We start from the raw sequence: 22,596 nt of genomic DNA on the forward strand, positions 1-22,596 counted from the left end.
GGCTTGAAATAAATGGTATTTTCTATTTTAATTTTATACGAACACTGTTCAGAAGAGCATGATCCACAGGTAGACACAGAAATCACTAGGGGTCATAGTATGCAACAAGAGACTGGGTGGTACCACAGTAAATGACAGCACCCAAAGTTCCCACTGCTTCACAGGTCACATTTATAATATGTTTTGGTCATATGCACTAAGAAGTTAGCTTTTGCTATTACAATTACCTGCCATCTAGGTTCAATTTAGACATCTCCCAAGAGAAGGCAGCACAAGAAGAAAAGGTAATGCATTTAATAAAAACTCTTTAAAAGAAATAAATGAAAGTGGTAATGCTCAAGAGTCTTCATGGCCACCAACCTCAGGGAGTTAGGAAAACTGATCCTCCCTATCTCAACATCTCCAAACTATGGTCCTATTAGACCATTAACTCTTCCTCAATACTATATAATGCCTCCTATTTTCTCCCTCCAACAACACTACCACACATTCCAATATGTAAAAGTGTATCTTATTACATGAATGTAAGCTAAGTTGGTAAGTAATGTCTCTAAGAAATGACCAAAATCTCCCAAACTGTTTCTTTACAGTAATTTCTTATAGTAAAATTGCTTCTTAACATACTAGGTTTTACATTAGGTGTTCCTTTTGAAATACTCGTCTCTTGAGTGTATCATTCAGTTCCCAAAATACAACTCATTCAACAAATTGGTTTTGTGGGCCAAGCATTGCATTAATTGCCAGGTATCAAGAATATGGAAAGACTAAACAAGCTCTTTTTGGCTAGTCAATACAAGAGACAAACATGGAAATAAACATTCAGGTACCATGCACATGTACAGAGTGCTATTGTTGTACATATTCTAAGTGAAAGAATCATCTCATTCCATCTTCTGGAATCAGAAACTGCTCTAAGAGACTTAATATTAGAGCCAGCTCTTAAAGGACAAAGAAGCAGATGGGGAAGGGAGGACCCTGGGGTTAACCAGGTAGACTGAGAGATGAATAATGGGGTGAAGGTAGATTCCCCCCCAAAAAAAGTGGGAAGTTGGGCATGTCCAGACACAAAAAGGCTTTACATGCCAGATTAATTAGTCTGAATTTTATCTTGCCTTTGAAGATCACTGAAGAATTTTAGGGAATAAAGGGAATAACAAGATTATAATTTAGAATGAAGATCAAAATGGATTGTAGTTAAGACCAGTCAGAAGGCAAGAGAGATTAGTGAAGAGTTGCTGCAACAGGACATTATGAAGCCTGAACCAAGACAGTAACAAGAAAAACAGTTAAAACCATAGGTTATGTGCAAGGTGTCAAAAGAACACAAACAACTAAGAGGTAATCTATCCAGTAAAATCAAAGAAAGCTTCACAGACAAGGTGACATTTGCCCTGGACTCTAAAGAAGGAAAATCTGCCATACAGAAAATGAGAGAAAAGGACAGAACGGCACAATGAAAGGGAAAAACATTGATCTTGTTAAAGCAGTAATTCTACCCTTTTGGAGATCAGTCACTTGGGAAATATTTACTGAAAACCTAACATGTGCCTTGAATCTTGAAGAATCAAATGAAAATTAAGATCATCTTTCCCAAAATAATGCACCTGGAAATTCAAAGGCAAAATTTTAATCACAAGAGTAAGTGATGTCACATTTTGTTCCATGGACTCCAAGTAAAGTATTCCTGGATAAGTAAGAGGAGGAGGAGTGGGGTGATCGGATTGGCTAGGTAAGAGCTGAAAAGCAACCTGGGGGCAAGGCTGTGAAGACTTTTTATTCAAAGAAATCTGGATAACTCAGACAATTCTGGGGGCTTTGTTTTTTACAGAGATTGTTTCATTTAGTCCACACAACAATGTATTTACATAGAGAACAGTAAGTACTATTATTATTACATTTGCAAATGGAAAACTAAGGTTTAAAGAAAGTAACAAGCTCATCAAGGTCAGATAGTTGGTTTAAATGGTGAATTCAGTATGCCTATCTGACTTAACCCTTTGTACTCACAATCACTAATCTAGCGAGAACTGATATACATGCAGTATTTACCTATTTTAACATTTAAAAATCTACAAAGTCACCGTCAGTCCAGAACTAAAAGTGTTTCATAAACAAGGTTTATTCATAAAACTACTTTGCCTGGTATTCCCAAAGTATAATCATTCACCCAATAATTTCAAATTTGTTAATGAAGTCTACTTAAAAAGTCTTCAAAATTTGTGTTACAAATGGAACCACCAGTTGGAAAACTTCAGAAATCTTGGTTCCCAAAATACAGCAATAACTTGAGAGGATATCATTAATCTTTCAGTAAAACAAAGAAAGACTGTTTTCTGGAGTTAATCTTATCCACACTGTCTGGCAGACAATGTTTTTAGAAAAGGAACTGAGGGAGAGGAAAAAAAAAAAAAAAAACGAAACCCATATCCCATAGTCAATGAATACAAATCTTCCCTGAATACAATTTGATCTAAATATCATTTTCTTGGTAACTGTTACTTATGAAGTTTCATTTTGATCATCTTCACAAACTTCTGAAAATTGAAAACATGCCCAGAATGAAACAAGCTTCTCTATCCTTTCATATGTTAGTTTATTTCTTGACTTGGTGCAATTCCAAAGGCAGAACCATTTCTTTTAAGTGCTACAAGAGATGGAGAGAATATGGTCCCAGCCTGCTGCAGGATCTAGTTGGCACAACGTAAGTCTCTAAGACAATAGCTCTACAATAAACACATGATGAAAATACTTTTGTGGCAGTTAAGCATCCCAGAGAGCACAGGTCAGGCCTTTATGACAATATAATACCACTATCTCTCTTGACACATTCATTAGGTGCTCCTAGAGGGCAGGTTCCCATCTCCGGCACTCAGCGCAATGTCAAGCACAGACACAATCAGTAGATGAATAACTTATTCTGCCTTGCAAATGTGAAACCAAAAGCTGTTCAATCAAATTTGGATGGTGAAATACCCGTACCTCATCACAAAATTTAAACATTTTTTCCTGTGTCTGGTGTATCTGGGCTACAAGAAAAATATGACAAAAATATTGTGAAAAATATTGTGAAGAGTTGAATATAAACTTTCGGTTCTACCGTTCACATAAAGCCTTACAAGATAAAGGTCAGAAAACAAAATATAATCTCACGGTCACAGTTTGCCCAAGGTTATCAGCTAATAAGTTGTAGTCACAATTAGGACCCAACTAACTCCCAATCCAATGTGCTTTCTATTACAACATACTGTCACAAGTACTCATTTTATTTCATTTATTAGTGCAAAAAATGTTTTGGGAAATTTTTAGGCCAAAAAAACTTCATAAAACAGACAAATTACAAATGTACTTTCTTTTTAAAATATTTCAGTGCTCTCACATCTACAGGTGTCACTAAGACTAAGACATCAAAATAAAATTGGAGCTGCAAGCACTAAGCATAAAGCAGGATATATATATAAGGTATCCTCTGACAAGCTTCAAGTTGACTGGTTATAACCATTCTTTTCATCCTTCTTAGGAAGACAACTCAGGCTTAAAAGGCTTACCCAAAACCCATGGTTCTGTTCTCCTCCCTCACTAATCCTGGTCCAATCAGCTCCCTCTTCTCCCAAAGCACTGTTTTCCTTTTCATCTCTACCTTGGGCACTGGAATGCCCCCTCCCTCCCCGAAATTTCCGACTCATTTTTAACCCTTCAGCCTTCAGCAGCAGGGCCTTCCCAGACCACCCAATCTAAAGTGCCCTCTCCCAGTTACTTCTAAGTATATATTACAACCTATAGTTAACCTTTAAATTTATTTTTACTAGTTAACAGTGGTTCCCATTAGGCGTCCCCTCACCAGTGTCTCTACAACGTCGCCCTTCCCATCATTACCAAAACTGCATTGGCAATCCTGTTATTTCTACTATCCCCTCCCAACTGTATGCTCATCAAGGGTAAGTGCCATCTTATTCATGTTTCCTCAGCACTTTATACTGTCTGGCACCATCCTATGAAGTCAGTAAAAGTTTGTAGAATAAATACATGTAGCAAGTGTTCACTGCTAGTGAAGACGCAAAGAACACCTTAGCACTTCATAGGGCAGGGAAAGGTTGCAGGTTGTAGACACACAAAAAAAAACTGGAGTGATACAATGTTATGGAAAAGATCAGCAAGGACAAAATTCATTCAAAGAGACTGCTTCTGGCTCAGCAGAGAAGAGGGAGAAGAGCAATCAATCAAGTCAATTTTTGATTCTCCTCAGGACCAACACAACAAATTGTCCCCCAAAATTGTAACTTTGGAACACCGCAATTTATTCAGAACACTCAACTACTCATTAAGGCTCAAGTGCCAACACACTACGATTGTTTTGCACTAAGGTGCACCAGGTGAGAAGCAAAGGGGTGGCTCCAACACCTGATTAGAACAAACAAGCAGACGTAGAAATAATAATGGCACATCTTTAAATTTATAAAGAAAAATCTCGGAGTGATCAGGGAAACTAAACATACCAAGAAATATATAATCATAGGTTAGGACCCACTATGGCACAGAAATGGTCACAGAACTGCCAAAAGAGACCACACTCCACATCTTTCCCAATCCTCTTCTACTCAAAGACCCTAATAACCACCACAAGGATCATAAGCCTTATTTCTGGCAGCACAATTCTCAAAGGAATAGAGAAGAGGCGAAAGAACAGCTTAAATGTCGGGGCGGGGGGGGGGGGGAGGCAGCAACAACCAACCAACCAGCTTCACAATTCTTAAACAGAAAGCCCTAGACGTCTTTCAAAGCCAACTGTCACATCTTCTAGAGGCCCAGAAGACGTTGACTCCGAAGATAAGTCTCTGGCCCCATCATATATCTCCGAATTATTCAGGAAAACGCAAGCTCTCCCATTTAGAGATCTGCATTCTACTCAAAAAAGGATCATCTGGCAGGAACGAGCAATAAATCCCTCAGGAGGCAATGGCGCTCCTACCACCCGGCCGAGGGGACAGGCAACGACGAGAGGGCATGGCCCCTCCAGGGAGCCGCCGGCGCCCTGCGAGCTTTCAGTCTGACCCAGCGCAACCTGCTCTGGCGGTGGCCAAAGTCGGGCAGTGGCGAAGGGGGGCCAGCGGTCGAGCTTCCGAGCTGGGCCTTCCCGGGCCGGGGGCGCGGCGAGACACAGAGGTGGCGCCTTGCAGTCCGGCCCCGGCTGCAGCAACGGATCCGGGGCCTCTTCCCTGACTTCCCCGCCCCGCCGCCCTCAGCCAGCCAGTCCGCCCCTCACCTGGCAGAAGCTCCGGCAGTAGTTCAAAGATGAGACCTCCGACACCTCCTGCTCCCTCAGCTCTGTCTCCAGCTGCCACAGACACGGTCGCAGTCCCGAGGCTCCCGGCGCCGGAGATGAGGGGCTGTGACCCCGAGCCATGGACTCAGTCTCAGGTCCGTCTGCGGCTCCGGCGGGAGCCGGAGCCTCAGCCCCAGCCCCGGCGGCGGCGGCGGCGTCTCCCTTTCCGTCCGCCATCTTCCCACGGCCCAGCAGCGCGTAGGCAACCAAGCCACGTGACTCAGTCCTGGCCCCGCCCCCGGTCGACCGCGCGTGGTGACGCACAACTGGGCGACGCTGGCGCCCGCCGGAATCTGTCATTGGGACTCGGGATGCTCCTCCCCTCCGCGGCCTCCCGGGCGGCCGCCCTGGCAACAACCTGGCAACAAGCTGGCCAGAGTTTCCTTCCCAGTGCAGTCCTTCCAGACCTTTTAAAGTCGTGAGGGTCACCTAGTCGAACATACCTGCAGACACAATCTGAATATGAGGGAATAACATTTGAGCTGCGATATGAAGAACGAGAGAAATGTAGCCCTGAGAAGAGCCATCCCCAGTAGAAGGAAAATAAGCAAGTGTTGTGAGGCCGAAATGAAGACTAGCTCCATGGGAACGTGGTTTATAACAGAGAGGGCATTACAAGTCAGTAGGAAAAGGATGGACCCTTCCGTAAATGGCGCAGGAACATTTTTTTTTCCTTGTGGATTGGATTTTTACTTCAAACCTTATCCAAAAATAAATGCTGGATGGATTAAGGAAAATATAAAATGTCTTTACGGTATCAGAATAAAGAATTTCTTAAATAAGACCCAAAAAGCACAAACAATAAGGCAAAATTTAGGCAAAGCAGATTTACTGCATTAAAATTTAATTCTCTGATAACAAGTTTTTTTTTAAATTTAAGTACAGTCAGTTACAATGTGTCAATTTCTGATGTACAGCATACTATCCCAGTCATGCATATATATACATATATTTGTTTTCATATTCTTTTTCATTAAAGATTACAAGCTGTTGAATATAGTTCCCCATTCTATACAGAAGAAATTTGTTTTTTACCTATTTTTATATTTAGTGGTTAACATCTGCAAATCTCAAACTCACAGATTTATCCCTTCCCACCCCTTTCCCCTGGTAACCATAGGATTATTTACTATGTCTGCAAGTCTGTTCCTGTTTTGTAGATGAGTCCATTAGTGTCCTTTTTTAATATCTATTCCACATATGAGTGACATCATATGATATTTTTCTTTCTCTTTCTTGCTCACTTCACTTAGTATGGTCCATCCATGTCTAATAGCAGAAGTTTTAAAAGATGGAACACAAAGACAAGACGAAGACCAGGCAATATTCACCATATGTAACCATCAAGGAATTAATATCTCCCAAAGTTCCCAAAGTCAAAAGGAAAAAAGCAAACACTCTAATAGGAAAGTAGAGAAAGGATATAAAGAGGTAGCTCACCGAAAAAGAAACTGGAACGACCAAAAAGCCCATGACAAGATATTTAACTTCACTGTAACTATCAAAGTACAAATTAAAATAACAATGAGATATAATTTCATATAATTTCATACCCATCAGATTGGCAGAAATTTTAAATTAGTACCATGTGTTGGGATTTAGAAAACTGGAATTTATATATTGTTAGTGGAAGTATCAACTGCTACATCACTTAGGAGAAAAATGGGTAATATATAATAAAATTAAAGATGCACTTGTCCTGTAACTCAGCAATTCCTAATAATAATAATAGTAATCATCATCATCATGTGCTAGGTTCTTCTCTAAATTCTTTATGTATATTAATTCATTTAATCCTACTAAACAATACTATGAAAAAATACTATTATTATCCTCATTTTACAATTAAGGAAACAGAGGCACAGAGAATTTGAGTAACTTGCCTAAAGTGACAGAGTTAGTAAGTGATGTGCCCAGAATTCAATCCCAGGTAGTTGGCTCCAGAATCTGAACTTTTTTAATTTAGTTTTTTAAGTATAGTTGATTTACAATGTTGTGTTAGTTTCTGGTGTACAGCAGAGTGATTCAGTTATACATATATATATTATTTTTTATATAGTAAATTTTATTTAGATTTATGCATATATTTCCACTTTATTTGCCCTTAATTTCTTCTTGCAGTTCAAACTTTCTACCTGGGATAATTTTTCTCTATATGACTTATTTTTTTAATTGAAGGACAGTCAGTTACAATGTGTTAATTACTGGTATACAACGCAACGTTCCAGTTATGACAATATATGTTCTTTTTCATCTGAATCTGAACTCTTAGCCACTATGTTGCTGATATTCATTGCAACACTTTATAATGATAAAATATTGGAAACAACCTAAATGTTCAACAGTAGAGAGATGAATAAACAAATTATAGTTTGATCACAGACTGAAATATTGTACAGCTAGTGAGTGACTGAATTAAAACTGCATATATTAACATAATAAGTATAGAAAACATAAAGCATGATAAAAGAAAATTGCAAAGGATATATATTATTCCATACTAAAAGTTTTAAAAACACAGAAAACAAATGCTGAAGTAGTAAAAATATTAAAATAAGGGACTGCATAAGAATGGCACGTATCACCTTTAGAATAGCAGTTCCCTGGGGAATGAAGGAGTAAGGGAGGTGTAAGAAGCATTCACTGTATTTGTAATTTTTTTTAATTCAAAGCAGATATTCAGTCAATCAATCATATCAGTTGCATTGAGCACCTATTATCTGCTGAGTACCTTCCCAGATAACAGAGATTCAGAGGAGAACATGTAGTTTACATTTGAATGGACAAATGTGGCTAAATATTAATGTATTAGAGCTGGGTAATGCACACATAGTTGTAATATTATTCTCTGTGCTTTTTAAAAAATCTTTACAATACAAATAATTAGGTTTTAAAAAATTAAAGAGGGTCAGTGTGTCTGGAACATGGTGCAAGAGAGGGAAAGCGGTGGAGATGAGGCTGGAGAAGGAGAAAAGGGCCAGATAAGGTAAGCAGTGGAGATTTTAAGTGTGAAAGGTGACCACTGGAAAGCATTAAGTGGTGTTATGACATCATCTGATTTACATGCTTGGCTGCAGTATGCAGAGTAAGTGGTGGAAGGCAGGAATGAAAACAGAGAAGCTATTGCAGCAGTTTGGATGATAAAAGTGAACAGATTTAGGATACATTTTGGAAGTACAACCAACAGGCTGATGAGTTGGTTGTGAGAAGTGAGGGAAAGGGAGGAACCTGGAATGGCTACATGGCTATTGGTTTAAATGACTGGCAATGAAGCTTACGGAGGAAAAAAAAAAACTTCAGAAAAGAACAGATTGGGGAAAGAGGGGCAGGCAAACAAAGAGTTCTGTTTGGGACAGGTAAAGTTTGATTCTCCTAAAAGAGAATCACAGGTGGGAATGTAAACTGGTACAGCCATTGTGGAAAATCATAATGGAGGTTCCTCAAAAAACTAAAAATATCACCTAGCAATTCCAGTCCTGGGCATATATCCAAAGACAACGAAAGCACTAATTTGAAAAGATACATGCACCCCAGTGTTCATAGCAGCATTATGCAACAGCCAAGATCTGGAAGCAACCTAAGTGTTCATCAACAGATGAACAGATAATTAAGATGTGGTATATATGTACAATGGAATACTACTCAGCCACAAGAAAGAATGAAACTGTGTCATTTGCAACAACATGGATGGATCTGGAGGGTATCATGCTTAGTGAAATAAGAGAAAGGCAAATACTGTATGCTATTACTTACATTTGGAATCTAAAAAATAAAACAGAGGGATGAATATTAAAAAAAAGGAAACAGAGTCACAAATCTAGAGAACAAACTAGTGGTTACCAGTGGGGAGAGGGAAGGAAGAGAGGCAAAATAGGGGTAATGGATTAAGAGGTACAAACTACTGTGTATAAAGTAAATAAGCTATAAGGATATATTATATGGCACAGGGAATATAGCCAATATTTTATAAGTATAAACGGAGTATAATCTGTAAAAATTTGAATCACTATGTTGTACCCCTGAAACTAATATAATATTGTAAATCAACTATACCTCATTTTAAAAAAAAAAAAGTTTGATTCTCCTGTGAGACATCCAAATGGAGATACCAGACAAGCACTTGGGTATATGATTGTGCAGCTTCAGAGAGGGCGGGCTGAAGATGCAGAACCATCAGTTGTTATGTCCCCTGTTATTAGACCAAAATTCTTTCTTTGACTTCACCACATCCTCTTCTAGTTTCCGTCCCACTTCTTTGCTCTCTTTTATAGAAAAACTCCTCTAAAGAGCTGACCAAACCCTCTGTTTTCACTTATTCTCTTCTCATTCTCTTTTGAACCCTTTTCTGCCAGGCTTTCATTCCCCACTCCTCACTGAAACTGCTCTTTTTAACATCACCAGTAATGACTACTTTTGCTGTGTTACCTAGTGAATTCAGTCCTCATTTATCCAGTCTCTTAGCAGTATTTGGCATGGTTGATCATTCCCCAACATTTGATTTCACTTGGTTTCCAAGTCTCCACATTCTCCTGGTGTTTTTTCTGGGTTTCTTTTCTCGTTTTTACTTCTCTTTCTGATTTATAAATCTCCAGGCACAGTTGTTCAGTCCTTTCTTTTTTGATCTATACTCATTAATATATTCATCCAGCCTAATACCGTTCGTATATCATTTACATAGTATGACTTCAGTACCACTCTCAGCCCAGAAAAGAAAGACCCTGCCCTGGCACAAATTTCATTCTCTCTGTCTCTCTCTCTCTCATACACCATATAACCATATTAAAGAACACATAGGTGCTTCTATCATTCGAGAGCTAGTGTTCACCACAAAGTATGACTCTAAATATTTGTTTTTATAACTAACACCATTCAGGCCCCAGGAAACCTCTCCTCCACATCTCCTGTTGTGTCCTCAAAACTAAATACACCAAGTGAATTGAAAGTAGGGACTTAAATAGATATTTGTATACTCATTCACAGCAGTATTGTTCATACATGGAAACAACCAAATGTCCACTACAGATGAAGGGATAAACAAAATATGGTACATACAATGGAATATTATCAGCCTTATCAAGGAAGGAAATTCTGACACATGCTTCACCATATTTGAACCTTGAAGACATTATGCTAAGTGAAATAAATAAGTCACAAAGAGGCAAATACTGTATGATTCCACCATATGAGTTACCTAGAGTAGTCAAAATCATAGAGATGGAAAGTAGAAGGGTGGGTGCCAGCGACTGAAGGGAGAGGAGAATTGGGAGTTAGTATTCAATAGTTTCAATTTGGGAAGATAAAAAAGTTCTAGAGATGGATGGTGGTGATGGCTGCACAACAGTATGAATGTCCTTAATTCTACTGAACTATGTACCTAAAAATGGCAAATTTTAGCACAATATTTGAAAAATGAATGGTAATTGCATTGTGATGCCTTTAAGGTTTTGTGTCATGCCACGTAAGAGAAACAGGCACTGCTTTGAAGTGCCAAGAGAATTTGAACAGCAGAAGCACTTAGGTGAGAGAAAACACAAACTGACTTGTCATTTTGACCCTTTTGTGACTTGTTTCCATGACTGGAGGTTTGTACCTTTTGGCCACCTCTGTTCATTTCATCCACTTCCCGACCCCCTGCCTCTGGCAGCCACTGGTCTCTTCTCTGTATCTATGAGTTCTTTTTGATTCCACATATAAGTGAGGTCATACAGCTTAAAAAAAAAATGACCCTTCCTCTCAGATAGCACCAACGCAATATATTCTTGCACAACCAAGGATTGTTTCTTAATGGTAGTGAATGTTCCTTTTTTTAATTGCCTCTCTTCATGTCCTGATGCATGGTTCCAATTCATGTGCTGATGAATTAGCACAATGTCTCATGGTGGCTGAGGAAAATTTTGCAATATTGAACAATTTCCTCAAATTATATATATATATAGACATATATATGTGTGTGTGTCTAGATGTGATGTGAGTGGGAAAAAAAGACTGATCCTTTATATTGCCAATAGATAAACAATGAATGTTAGCCTTGGGAATAATTTGATTTATATAAAAATATTTAATGATACTTTAATTTTTAAAAACTAAATTTCTGTTTCCAGTATTATTTATATAATTTTGAAAATTTTGTATTTTGTTATTTTGCATTTTAATTTTGATGGAGAATGTGAATGTTTTAAGAGAAAAATAACTTTTTTGAAAACACATGAAAACAATTTTTTGACATTTGACATTTTTCACTCTTTATCAAAATATATTTAAATTTTATACATTTTGAATGCAATTGCATGTTATTTTTAATCCTTTTTAGTTCATTATTACCATAGACACAAGTTTGAAAAAATTTTCATAACAATATAATTAGTGATTTTGCTAAGGCAAGAAAAAATAATAGTAGGGACTAAGTATGTAGTAATAAGTTAATATGCATGTATTTTATAATTTATCTAAAAATCCCTGACCCACCAATAGAACACCCAGAAATGTACTATAATAATTAAATTCAGTCATCTTTGATATTTTGCCAACCAATATTCAGGCACCAAAAAAAAAATCACAGTTTTATAATGTGTCTTTTATATTTTATGGTTGTAAGGTATATTTATTAAGGTGGAAAGGTAGAACAGGATTTATCTAACTGTGTGTTGTTAGCTTGGTTATAACTTCTAGATAGTTAGACATATGGTGTGTGGGCCTCCATTTATGCTCATGCTCCCAGGTCCTACAAGTAATAAGAGTGAACCTTGCAGCACCACTGCCCTGAAATCCAGGCTCTGCCTCTAAGTCCTTTGGAGACCTAGTTGGCATCTCACAACAGAACTGCTCCTCTCTCAGTAAGTGACCCCTCTATTCATTCAGGTATTTAAGCCAAAGATGTTGGATTCGTGCTCAACTCCATTCATTTTCTCACACTCCATATCTAATCTCTGCTCTAGATTGAAAATATAGTCTCAAATCTGCCCCTTTCACACCTCCTCAAGATCCACCACCGTAGACCCCTTCACTAACACCTCTCATCTAAATTAAGTAATAACCCTTTTAGTGAACTAGCTACTTCTATTCTTGTTCGCCTGCACTCAGTTCTCCACAGGGCAGCCATATTAATCCTTTTGAAACATAATTCAGATCGCATCACTCCAGCCTGCTCAAAACATTCCAGTGCCTCCCCATCACCCTTACCAGAGCCTACAAAGTCCTATCTGTATTTGCTCTGTTACCTCTCCACATGCACTTCTCACCGCTTCATTTCACTCACTGGGCTCCAGCCACACTGACTTTGCCAATCTTAAACAAGACAGACAAGCTCCAGACTTTTGCACCTACCATTCTTTCTGTCTGGGAGACCCTTCCTTTTTTCATTTCATTCGGATTCAAGTACCACCACATAGTGGCTAATGACCTTGTCTAAAATAACCTTCTCTATCCCTTTGCTTTCTCTTTTTTTTTCATATTAATTGGCTTTACATTATCACTATTTTGTGTGTCTCACCTGCTAGAAGCTAAGTTCTTTGAAAGTAGAATGATTCATTTTACTCAGTGCTGTATCTCTAGTGTCTGGTATGGTAGTTCCTGGCATATTGTGGGCACTCAATATTTGTTAAACAAAAGAAGAAAACGTAAAAGTTCATGGTATTTAAATGGGACTATATGAGATCACCTGGAGAAAGTGTAAATCAGGAGTCATAAACTCATAATCTTCCATGACTAAGACAGGTGACCTAAGTGAGTAAAGCAGCTTGGATATCAGATGTTCGGAAGTAGGGAACTGATTAAGAAATGACCCAGGCAGAAGGTACTCAGCTCCAGCAAATTATAGCAATGTGAGAATGCAAACACCATTTTGCTAGAAATTGGAAATCTGGACATTGGTTTTTTGTTTTGGTTTGGTTTTTGTTGTTTGTTTTTTTAATGGAGGTACTGGGGATTGAACTCAGGACCTCATGTATGCTGAGCATGCACTCTACCACTGAGCTATACCCCTCCCCCTGTTTGTTTGTTTTTTTTTTAACATAATTCCCCATTTAAAAAACTGCAGGACATAAATAATACCCACCTGTGAGTTCGGTTTGCATAATGAGCTGATAGTTGGTGACCTCAAACAGAAAAAAAGGAGAGTCCTGAATCTCGCCAACATGGATATGTCAAAAGAGTAGGCTCCAGCCAACAAAGAACATTGAGAAGGAGCCACCAAAGAGGTGAGGGAGACCCAGGAGAATGTGATATTTCTGAGGACAAAAGAAGAAAGTGGCAGGAAAAGAATAGCAGCATAGACTGCTAACAAGGGTTTGGGTTGAGGGGAGGATATAGCTCAAGCCCTAGAGCACATGCTTAGCATGCACGAGGCCCTGGATTCAATATCCAGTACCTCCTCTAAAAATAAGTAAGTAAACCTCATTACCTACCCGCCCTCCCGGCAAATTAAATAAGTAGTTTTTTTGTTTTAAGGAGTTTGGGTAAGATGAGGACAGAAAGTGGGTAAGCATCTCATATGACATCATGAGTACTGTTGATAACCTTGACCACAGAAGTTTCTGTGGCTGTCTGGTATGGGACCCTGACTGGAGAGGGTTGAAGAATTAATTCAAGATGAGGAATTGAAAAGAAAAGAGGTCAGGTGAGGGGAATAAATCCCTTTGAGAAGCTTTTTTGGGAAAAGGGGACATAAAAATGGGACTGATATAAGGGGATGTGAGGTTTTAGAAGGAATTCTTTTTGGGGTGGTGGGAGATAATTAGGTTTATTTATTTATTTATTTGGATGGAGGTACTGGGAATTGAACTCAGGACCTTGTGCATGCTAAGCATGCAGTCTACCACTAAGCTATACATTTACAAGTGATGACTTAAGGTAGTTTCATTTTGCAGATTCACCTATTCAGATTCAAAAAGCATTGGGGATGCCTACTATCATAGTAATTAGGACTTCTTAAACATAAGGAAATTCTAGAGTATGGTTGTATGCATATGGAAATGATATAGCAAAAATTATGGTGCAGAAAAGGGAGGAGGAAAGCTGCAAGAAAAAAGTCCTTGAGAAAGCAAGGGGAGATGTCATCCAGAATACAAGAAAAAGTTGACCTAGGATAGAAATTACAAACTTTTTTTTAAACAGGAGGGAAGAGAGGCAATGTTGAACTCTTGAAGAGAGAGAAAAGCTTTGTTAGAGTGATTTCAGAGTGGATAGGAAAGAATACTTACTAGATACGTGGGAGAAGATTGTAGGGCAGGGTTGAGTGGCATTCATTCATTTGTTTAACAAATAGGCATTGACAGACTACTATGTTTCAGGTATGTCCTAGGGGGTGCAGAAATATATCATGAATAAAAGAAGTCCCTGGGTATTGTATTCTTCCCCCCCCCCCCAGAAGTTACAATATAGTTAATTTATTTGCAACTTTCTTTATTCATATTTCAATTTCATGGATACACCCAGTTCCCCTTGATTGAAGCTGAGGGTTCCTGGATACACCATCAGTCACACATTTACAAGTGATGACTTAAGGCAGTTTCATTCTGCAGATTCACCTATTCAGATTCAAATAGCATTGTGGATGCCTACCATCATAGTGATAATTTCACTGCAATCTTGGTAAAAAGCGGAGGGTTCTAGGGTCAAGTTTGCTGGGTTTGAATCTTGTTTCCATTGCTTGTTAGTTGTGTACCTTTAGATCATTTAATTTCTTTGAATCTCGGGTTCTTCATTTTAAGATGGGCATAATAATAGCCTGTCATAAGAATGTCATGAAGTCTAATAAGATGTATCTAAAGTGCACCTTAGGATAGATACATAGAAAGCACTCAGTAGACTTGCAGACATAGTAAATAATCTTATGGCTAACAGGGAGAGGGGGTGGGAAGGGATAAATATGAGAGTTTTAGATTTACAAATTTTAGCAACTATATATAAAACTAGATTTTAAAAAGTTTATTCTGGATAGCATAGGAAACTATGTTCAGTATCTTGTAATAATCTTTAATAAGAAAGAATATGAAAACAAATATATGTATGTATATGCATGACTGGGACATTGTGCTGTACACCAGAAACTGACACATTGTAATTGACTGTACTTCAATTAAAAAATTACTTTTAACACAACATTGCCAATCAACTATACTTCAATAAAAAAAAATTACTGGTATGGTTTAAAAAAATAAAGAAAGCACTCAGTAAATATTACTATTACTTCTCTGAGGTTCTGTCTCAGAGAATAACTTTAGACATACACCCCCCTACTGACTGTAGAAATGGTTTATTTTCATGATTGTCCTGTAAGTGACAAAATGATCCGACCCATATTGTGGATCATTTAAGGAGCTGTCGGCTAGAATTTGTGACTACAAGTTCAAGAACTTGATTCTATCATTTCACTGAGGTGGTAATTAAGTCACAAGAGCCCAATTTACTAATTTATTCTGAGAAATATAATGGCATCCCTATAGAAAATTTGGCTTGGGAACAAAATTAGTATCAGAAGATTGCTTAGGGAGAATCTTTGTAAAGGTAACTAGAACTTAAATCACCCCTATTCCAACACCCAGGCTTCTCTCATAATTATTTTCTATTCTCTCTCTTTCCTTTCCTCAAAATCTAATCGGATTAGATGCCAAATGCTGTCAATTTGCCCTTAGGAAATTTCTTCCATCCATCTTTTTTCTGACTTAGGTGTTTGTTCGTGCCCAAGGAATGAGAGCATAACCTCTAAAGATCTGAAAGACCTTTAGAGCTTGGAGCTTTTAGCTTTAGAGTTAAAGAGCTTGGAGAGTGAGAGAAAATGCCAGGTGAGGGAGCAGCCTTTATACTCTAGAACCTCCTTTTGAATGATCATCCCTGTGACTGTCACCACTCCCTGCCAGACACTCTATCTTGGACTTGCTGTTGTCAGCTCACTGGAACCCTGGGAGCTTAGATGTTTCTTTCTGGGAGGCTTTGTTGCTGTGTTTTGATGAAGGGTCAGGGCCTTCAAAAGCAAAGAATCCCCCAAAGGAAGGGAAAACTCTGAACCCCACCCCCACCCCCACCAGAGCTGTTTCAGCCTTTCCCCTCCTGCCAGAGATTCCCCCGGAGAATTCATCTTTGCTCTTCCTTTTGGGGGATTTTACATTTGTTGTATACAAGGAAGCGGTGATCCCTTCATTGTACGACCACCCTTAGGCAAGTCTTACTTTTCCCTTGCTTGGGTTGTTGTAAGACCATCCCAGCAGGTATCACTGCAGGCATCACACTTACCCCTGATTCATCTTCCTAAATTTACCTCCATTGCTTAACAATGTTCAGCCCCTTCTTGCTGCAAATAGAATAAAAATCTTCAGCCTGGCTTTGAAGTCCAAACAACTCCCTAGAGCACAGAGTTGCTAGCTCCCCAAACCTGTCACCACTCCACCCTACATAGTAGTTTTCCCACCTTTGTGCCTTTGCTCAATCTGTCACCTCTTCCTGGAACTCCCTCCCACTTGTACTCAGTGGAACTGAGAGATAGTATCATCCAGTCATGGTCGAGTTACCCCAGCTCCACTGGCCTTCCTTCAGCCCCTCAAACCCTCATTTTTTTCTTACCTCAGGGCCTTTGTACTTGCTGTTCTCTTTGTGGAACATTCTTTACATGTCCAGGGCCTTCTCAATCTTCAGGGTTCTTCTCTGAAAGTAGCTTCCTTTCTCTTCTCTCTTCTAGCAACCTGCTTTTTTTCCCCTTCATAGCACTTGCCACAATCTGTAATCATACATTTAAGTGTTCATTTATCTGTTTACCCCACCCTGACATGAAATTGTAAACTCACAGTGTTCATGTCTGTTGGTTCCCCACTCCATTTCAGTGCCTAACACAGTGCCAGGCTATTGTAAGCATGAATATTTCCTGAATGCATGAGTGAGTGAATGGATTACTATGCATGGAACCTGTGATCAATCATCAGCAAAAATGCCTATATCATCAATTTCTACTCTGCTTTAACTTAGACCTGGTTCTTCCCAAAGAACATTTGTCTTCCCAAGCTCTATCTTTTCTATTTCGTTCACTTTCTAGATTTGAACCTGGCACAGAGTAGTTGCTCCATATATATTCATTTAATTATTTCTTACTTTCTCTTTTCCCCTTTAGTCTAATGAATGGTCAGGAAAGATAGCCCAACCAAGTCATTGTTCGGGAAGTCAGACAAACTGAAATTGAATCCTAATTCTGCTGCTGACCAGCTGGTGATCTTGACCAAGATTTTTAACTTCTCCAAGTCTCAAAGTTTATCTTTTATTTGTAAATCGAATTTTAACCTGGGCAGAGCTACCAGGTCAGGTTGGCCCAAGGAGTTAATCTACCCTGCCCCCTAGAGGACCTTTGTTTCTGGGATAAAGGACTTGGAATCCCAGAACTGTTGGAGAATCTTGGTGAGCTCCCCTGACCCCCTGGAGAGAGAGGAGGGCTCCAACACAGCCCTGTCGGAGTTGGCTCCAGCCTAGACCACGGGCCATAGGTGAAACATTCACTGGTCAAGGAGAAGGCAGCACAGACTTTGACAAAATCAACAATCCCTGAGCAGCAGAGTGGTAGTTATGGTTATTTCTGAGAACTAGGGAGGGGACCTGGTTCAAAGACTGGATTTACTGCTACTTAAGTATGTGGTGGGTTGTTTAGAGCTTGGTGATTGGGGTGTTTGCTAAATGTGTGATACATTTGTGTTAACCAGACTTAGGTGAGGTCAGGAGTACTTCTGAGCCATGGATAAAGTGAAGATATAATAATGAATACCCAGCTGTCAGGGTAGTTGTGAGGATCAAATGAGAAAATGAATTCATGTAAAGTGTGAACATGGTGCCTGGCACATATTAGATGCTTAATAAATGGCAACTGCTCTTGAAAATAAGGCAGCCTTTCTACCTTTCTTTCTTATGCTACATGAAAATTTACTCTCTAATAAAGAATCAGAAAAAAATGGGTTGAAACAAGAACATGGTCAAACTATGCATTTTTTTGGAGGCCATCTTTTACTTTTTGGTTTAATAATAAAATACAGATTTTCTGTTAATAAATTGTGTGTTGTTAAATACATCTAAAACCCATTAAGAGATGGTAATGTGATTATGAAGTAGTTGCTAGTGGCCAAGGGTGAGAGATAGACATGGATGAAGAAGGGGCACCCAGAACTTTTTGGGGTAACAGAAATTTTCTGTCTTGATGGTGGATGACCACAGTTCATGTGTATATACACTTGTCAAAATTCATCAAACCCACTTAAATGGGTGTTTATTGTTTGTATACTATACCTCAGTGGAGCAAATATTTTAAAAATTCCAATGTTTTTATAGGCTTTATTATTTTAATAGTTATTTCATTTAAAATTAACTTATGTAATAATTGAATTGGAAATTTATTATTTTTATTCATTAATTTTATGCTTCACATTAAATAATTAAATACATTTTAATTTACCTTAAATAATATCAGTAATAACAATGGAAGTGAATCAGTAGGGGGAAATGCTGTTTTTGTATATATCTAAAGAGCCAAGATTATGACTCAGACCTGGACACAGTGCTGGGCTCCTGGAGTACAGATTGAAGTAGACGTGCTCCCTGACCTCAGGCAGTAGCCTACTGTCTAATGAGGGGCACAGCCACGTAAGCAGATAATTTCTCCTTTAAAAAATTACATTTTTGAGTAATTAAAATATGCAATGTTAAAATATTGTTTTTTAAAAGTCTGTACAAAAGAATAGATAATAAAAATAAGTCTCCTTACCATCTGTGTCTCTCAGTCCCATAGTTTCCCTCCTGAAAATTAGTACATTTTTATCCTTTCAGAAATAGTCTATTCATATCACAAGCATGTTTGTATATGGTAGGTATATACGTATGTACATATATATGGTAGCTTTGTATAAAGTAGCTTTACTCTCTCTTAATTCTAGTTCTTCTCATTGCTTTTTTTTTAACTGAACATTCTACTCTGGAAATAATTCCACAGCAAAATATATCAAATAGATAGTTTTCAATATAAGAAGTGACGACGAATTGAAATTATAATGGGGTAATCACAGTTCAGGCATACAAAAATGGAGTCGGCATCTGGTCTCAGACACTTTTCTGTACCACTGAAAACCTGACTTTCCTTTGAACCAAACCCAAGGACATATGGAAAATCGCTGTACCTTCCCTCAATTTTGCTGTGAACTTAAAATTGGTCTAAAAATTAAATTCCACTAAATTTTTAAAAAATAAAATAAAGTTCCACATGTGGCTCACATGTTATTTCTACTGGACAATGCTGCCTTGTAGGGTAACAATCTGTGATTATCTGCTCAAGTCACAACCACAGCTTTAAGCTAGACTTCTCATAATTTGGCTTATTCAAGAAATAATATTTCCAAATGTTTATAAAGACACATTAATAATTTACTTCTACATTGCCATTATATTTTAACCATACTTCATGTTAATATTTCTTTTTTTCCATATTCTCCTGGATTCAAAGCATTTTTATGGATTCAATTTGTTCCACCTGATTATAGTCACTGATTTTCAATATTCAGCTTGTTGAGCTTCACTGTCCCTGGATGTGAAAAACTCCCTTCTCAAACTGGCCTCTCTGCCTCCTCCGACACTATAATCCCTGAAAGAATTGCCACTTCCCATTAGTAACAAGATGTGCCAGGATTTCCTCTGCCTGGAGATGTGGTACTGGCTGCCCTCTTGGAAGCCCTGGTTCCTTTTAGTGAAGGTTAAGTGTGAAGGATTGAGACACCAGGGCTGCATTTGTATCATTCTCAGTGACTGTTGGGTGTCAGCTGGCCCAGAACAAAGCAAACGTTATCCATTTCACTGGCTGAGTGGAAGCCTTGCAGAGTCATGAGTTCAATCCAACTCTAACCTTGTAATTTTTATCTTCGTCTAACACAAATAATAATTCTCAATAAAAAATTTAAATCTACATAAAATTCTAATCATTTAACAGTGCGGTTCCCTCTCTCCCACATTCCTGATTCCTCTTATCCTGTTCTAGTTTTACCATGGTTTTTGTAATTTCCAACATACCTCTCTCAATTGTCATTTATTTTCTTATCTAAATTTAACATTTTTAATACGTGATATATTCATATCATACACATTCTTAACATCATGGGAAAGAGAAATGCAGCCCCTGACTGCTTTCTGGCATTGTCCTGGCACTCACATCTGGGCCTTAGCTTAGCTAGGTGCTAACCTGGTACTCACAGCTCTGCCGTGGTGTTCCTTTTTTAATCCTCATTTTTTAAAATTGAAGTATAGTTGATGTGCAATGTTGTACTAGTTTCTGGTGTACAACACAGTGATTCAGTTATACATATATACATATTCTTTTCCATATTCTTTTTCATTATAAATTACTACAGGCTGTTGACTACAGTTCTCTGCGCTACACAGTAGGACCTTGTTATCGCCATGATATTTTCCTGTTGAACACAAAACATTTTACAGGTCACAAACATCAGATAAGGCCACTCTGAATGTGACAGAGGCAGACAAAGCAAGACCACTGGATAATCATGGCTGAGCAGACAAAACCAACAATGTTGTCTAAACCACAAAAATATATGGTCTTTACCTGGATAATATGAGTGACTAATGCTTCTTTACCAAGTACAGCTTTAACTCCGTGTTAGTCCTCCTGCTTTTTGGATAAAAACCTCAAGAAAGAAAATGTAATTTATATAAATTAGAATTTATGATATGGCTTTGCTCTGAAGAGTCAAGACAATAGAAGTATTATGTTGTTGATTTCAACTTTTGGAATTCAGTTATGAACAAAGCACAGCAGACTGGATGTTAATATTTCCCATCTTGATCCTGTAAAGGTAAAAATACAGATGACAGCAGCTGGGGCAGGGTGAATGTGGGGAAGATGCTGTGGGGTAGAGGTTTGTGACCAGAGTCAGAGGGAAGGAGGGTTTTGTTCCAGGGGATATTTGACATTATCTGGAGACATTGTTGGTCGTCTCACCGGCAGGGTGCTACTGGCATCTAGTGGGGAGAAGCCCAGGAGGCTGCACAGCATCTTACAATGCACAGGACAGTCCTCCAAAACAAAGAAATATCCAGTCTAAAATGTCGCTAGTTCTGAGATCGAATTGCCTTGATCCGAGTAAAAAGCAAGGTCCTTACCGAGGCCGATAAAGCTCTACCTGATGTGGTGCTGGCTGCCTCTATTGTCAGCTCGCGCTTCTCTCCTTCGGTCACAGTGGCCTATTCCTCTTTCTCAAACTTACCAGGCACACTTCTCCCTGGGAGGCTTTGCAGGTTTTAGTCCCTTTGATGAAGAGCCTCTTCCCCCAATAATCACATGGCTAAATCCCCCCTCCTTTTACAAGTCTTTGAACAAATGTCCCTTTTCAACGAGACCTCCCTTGACCAACCTATTTGAAATAATAACACCCCAACAGGCACTAGCAATTCTTGCCTGGCTCTATTTTTTTCTTAATTCCATTTTACTTGCTGCCTTCTGACATATTATTTGCATTGCTTATTTACTGTATTTATTGCTATTGTCAGTCTTTCCTATGATAAGCACTACAATGATCTTTGTGCAGTTTGCTCATTGACCCCCCAAGTGCCTGGAACAGTGCCTGGCATAAAGTGGCTGTCAATAAGTGTTAATTGCATGAATTAAATGAATGGACTCAATACTTACCAAAGCCTTTAAAAGCATATAGGTATTCTCTATTGACTACTAATTTCAAACTTCTGAAAGACTCTTCAAAATCAAGAATTTTTAAAATTACATAATACAGATTATACCTAACAATATACTCACACCTGCAGTCAGACTTCTATGAAAGTCCATAGATTATTCTCTGTGTGGGTCTCTGGGAGGTAAATTGCACAGCCAGTTAAACTCTGACTGGGTTCCCAGAATCTCATTGCTTCCATATTGAGGATTCAAGATAAAATTGCATTCTGGTAAAGCATCGGACCAACCTGCTTATTCCAGCTCTGTCCATTGCATTTTGATAAATGCATTGCATTTAGAAATGAACAAAATTAATTAATCTCTATTCATTTTTTACTTTACCCCTAAGTTTTCCAAATAATTTCAGGTACAGAAAACACTCCCCCCCATATAAACATACATGCACATGCACACAAATTATAGGGAAATGTTATCATAAAAGCAGTAGCATATTTCTGTTCATAAAATTTGGAAAACTCCCAAATTATTTCCATGAGTCAGACAGCTCTTACTTGGCAGTTAACAACTCCACCACAGAAAGTCAAATAATTCTTAATCTTTAACCCATAATAATTTAAAAATT

General features: G+C 38.4%; 1 protein-coding gene across 1 annotated transcript in view; it reads right to left on the minus strand.

Moving 5' to 3' along the window:
- Nucleotides 1-5,526, minus strand: part of RLF (RLF zinc finger) — a 71,622-nt gene extending 66,096 nt beyond the window's left edge. The window contains exon 1 of the mRNA XM_074376732.1: nt 5,261-5,526. Coding sequence (XP_074232833.1) covers nt 5,261-5,497 — 237 coding nt within the window. The 5' untranslated portion in view covers nt 5,498-5,526. The remainder of the gene's footprint in view (nt 1-5,260) is intronic.
- Nucleotides 5,527-22,596: the final 17,070 nt, after the last annotated feature.

The sequence above is a fragment of the Camelus bactrianus genome, chromosome 13 (assembly GCF_048773025.1).
Source record: "Camelus bactrianus isolate YW-2024 breed Bactrian camel chromosome 13, ASM4877302v1, whole genome shotgun sequence".
In the NCBI taxonomy this organism is placed as follows: domain Eukaryota; kingdom Metazoa; phylum Chordata; class Mammalia; order Artiodactyla; family Camelidae; genus Camelus; species Camelus bactrianus.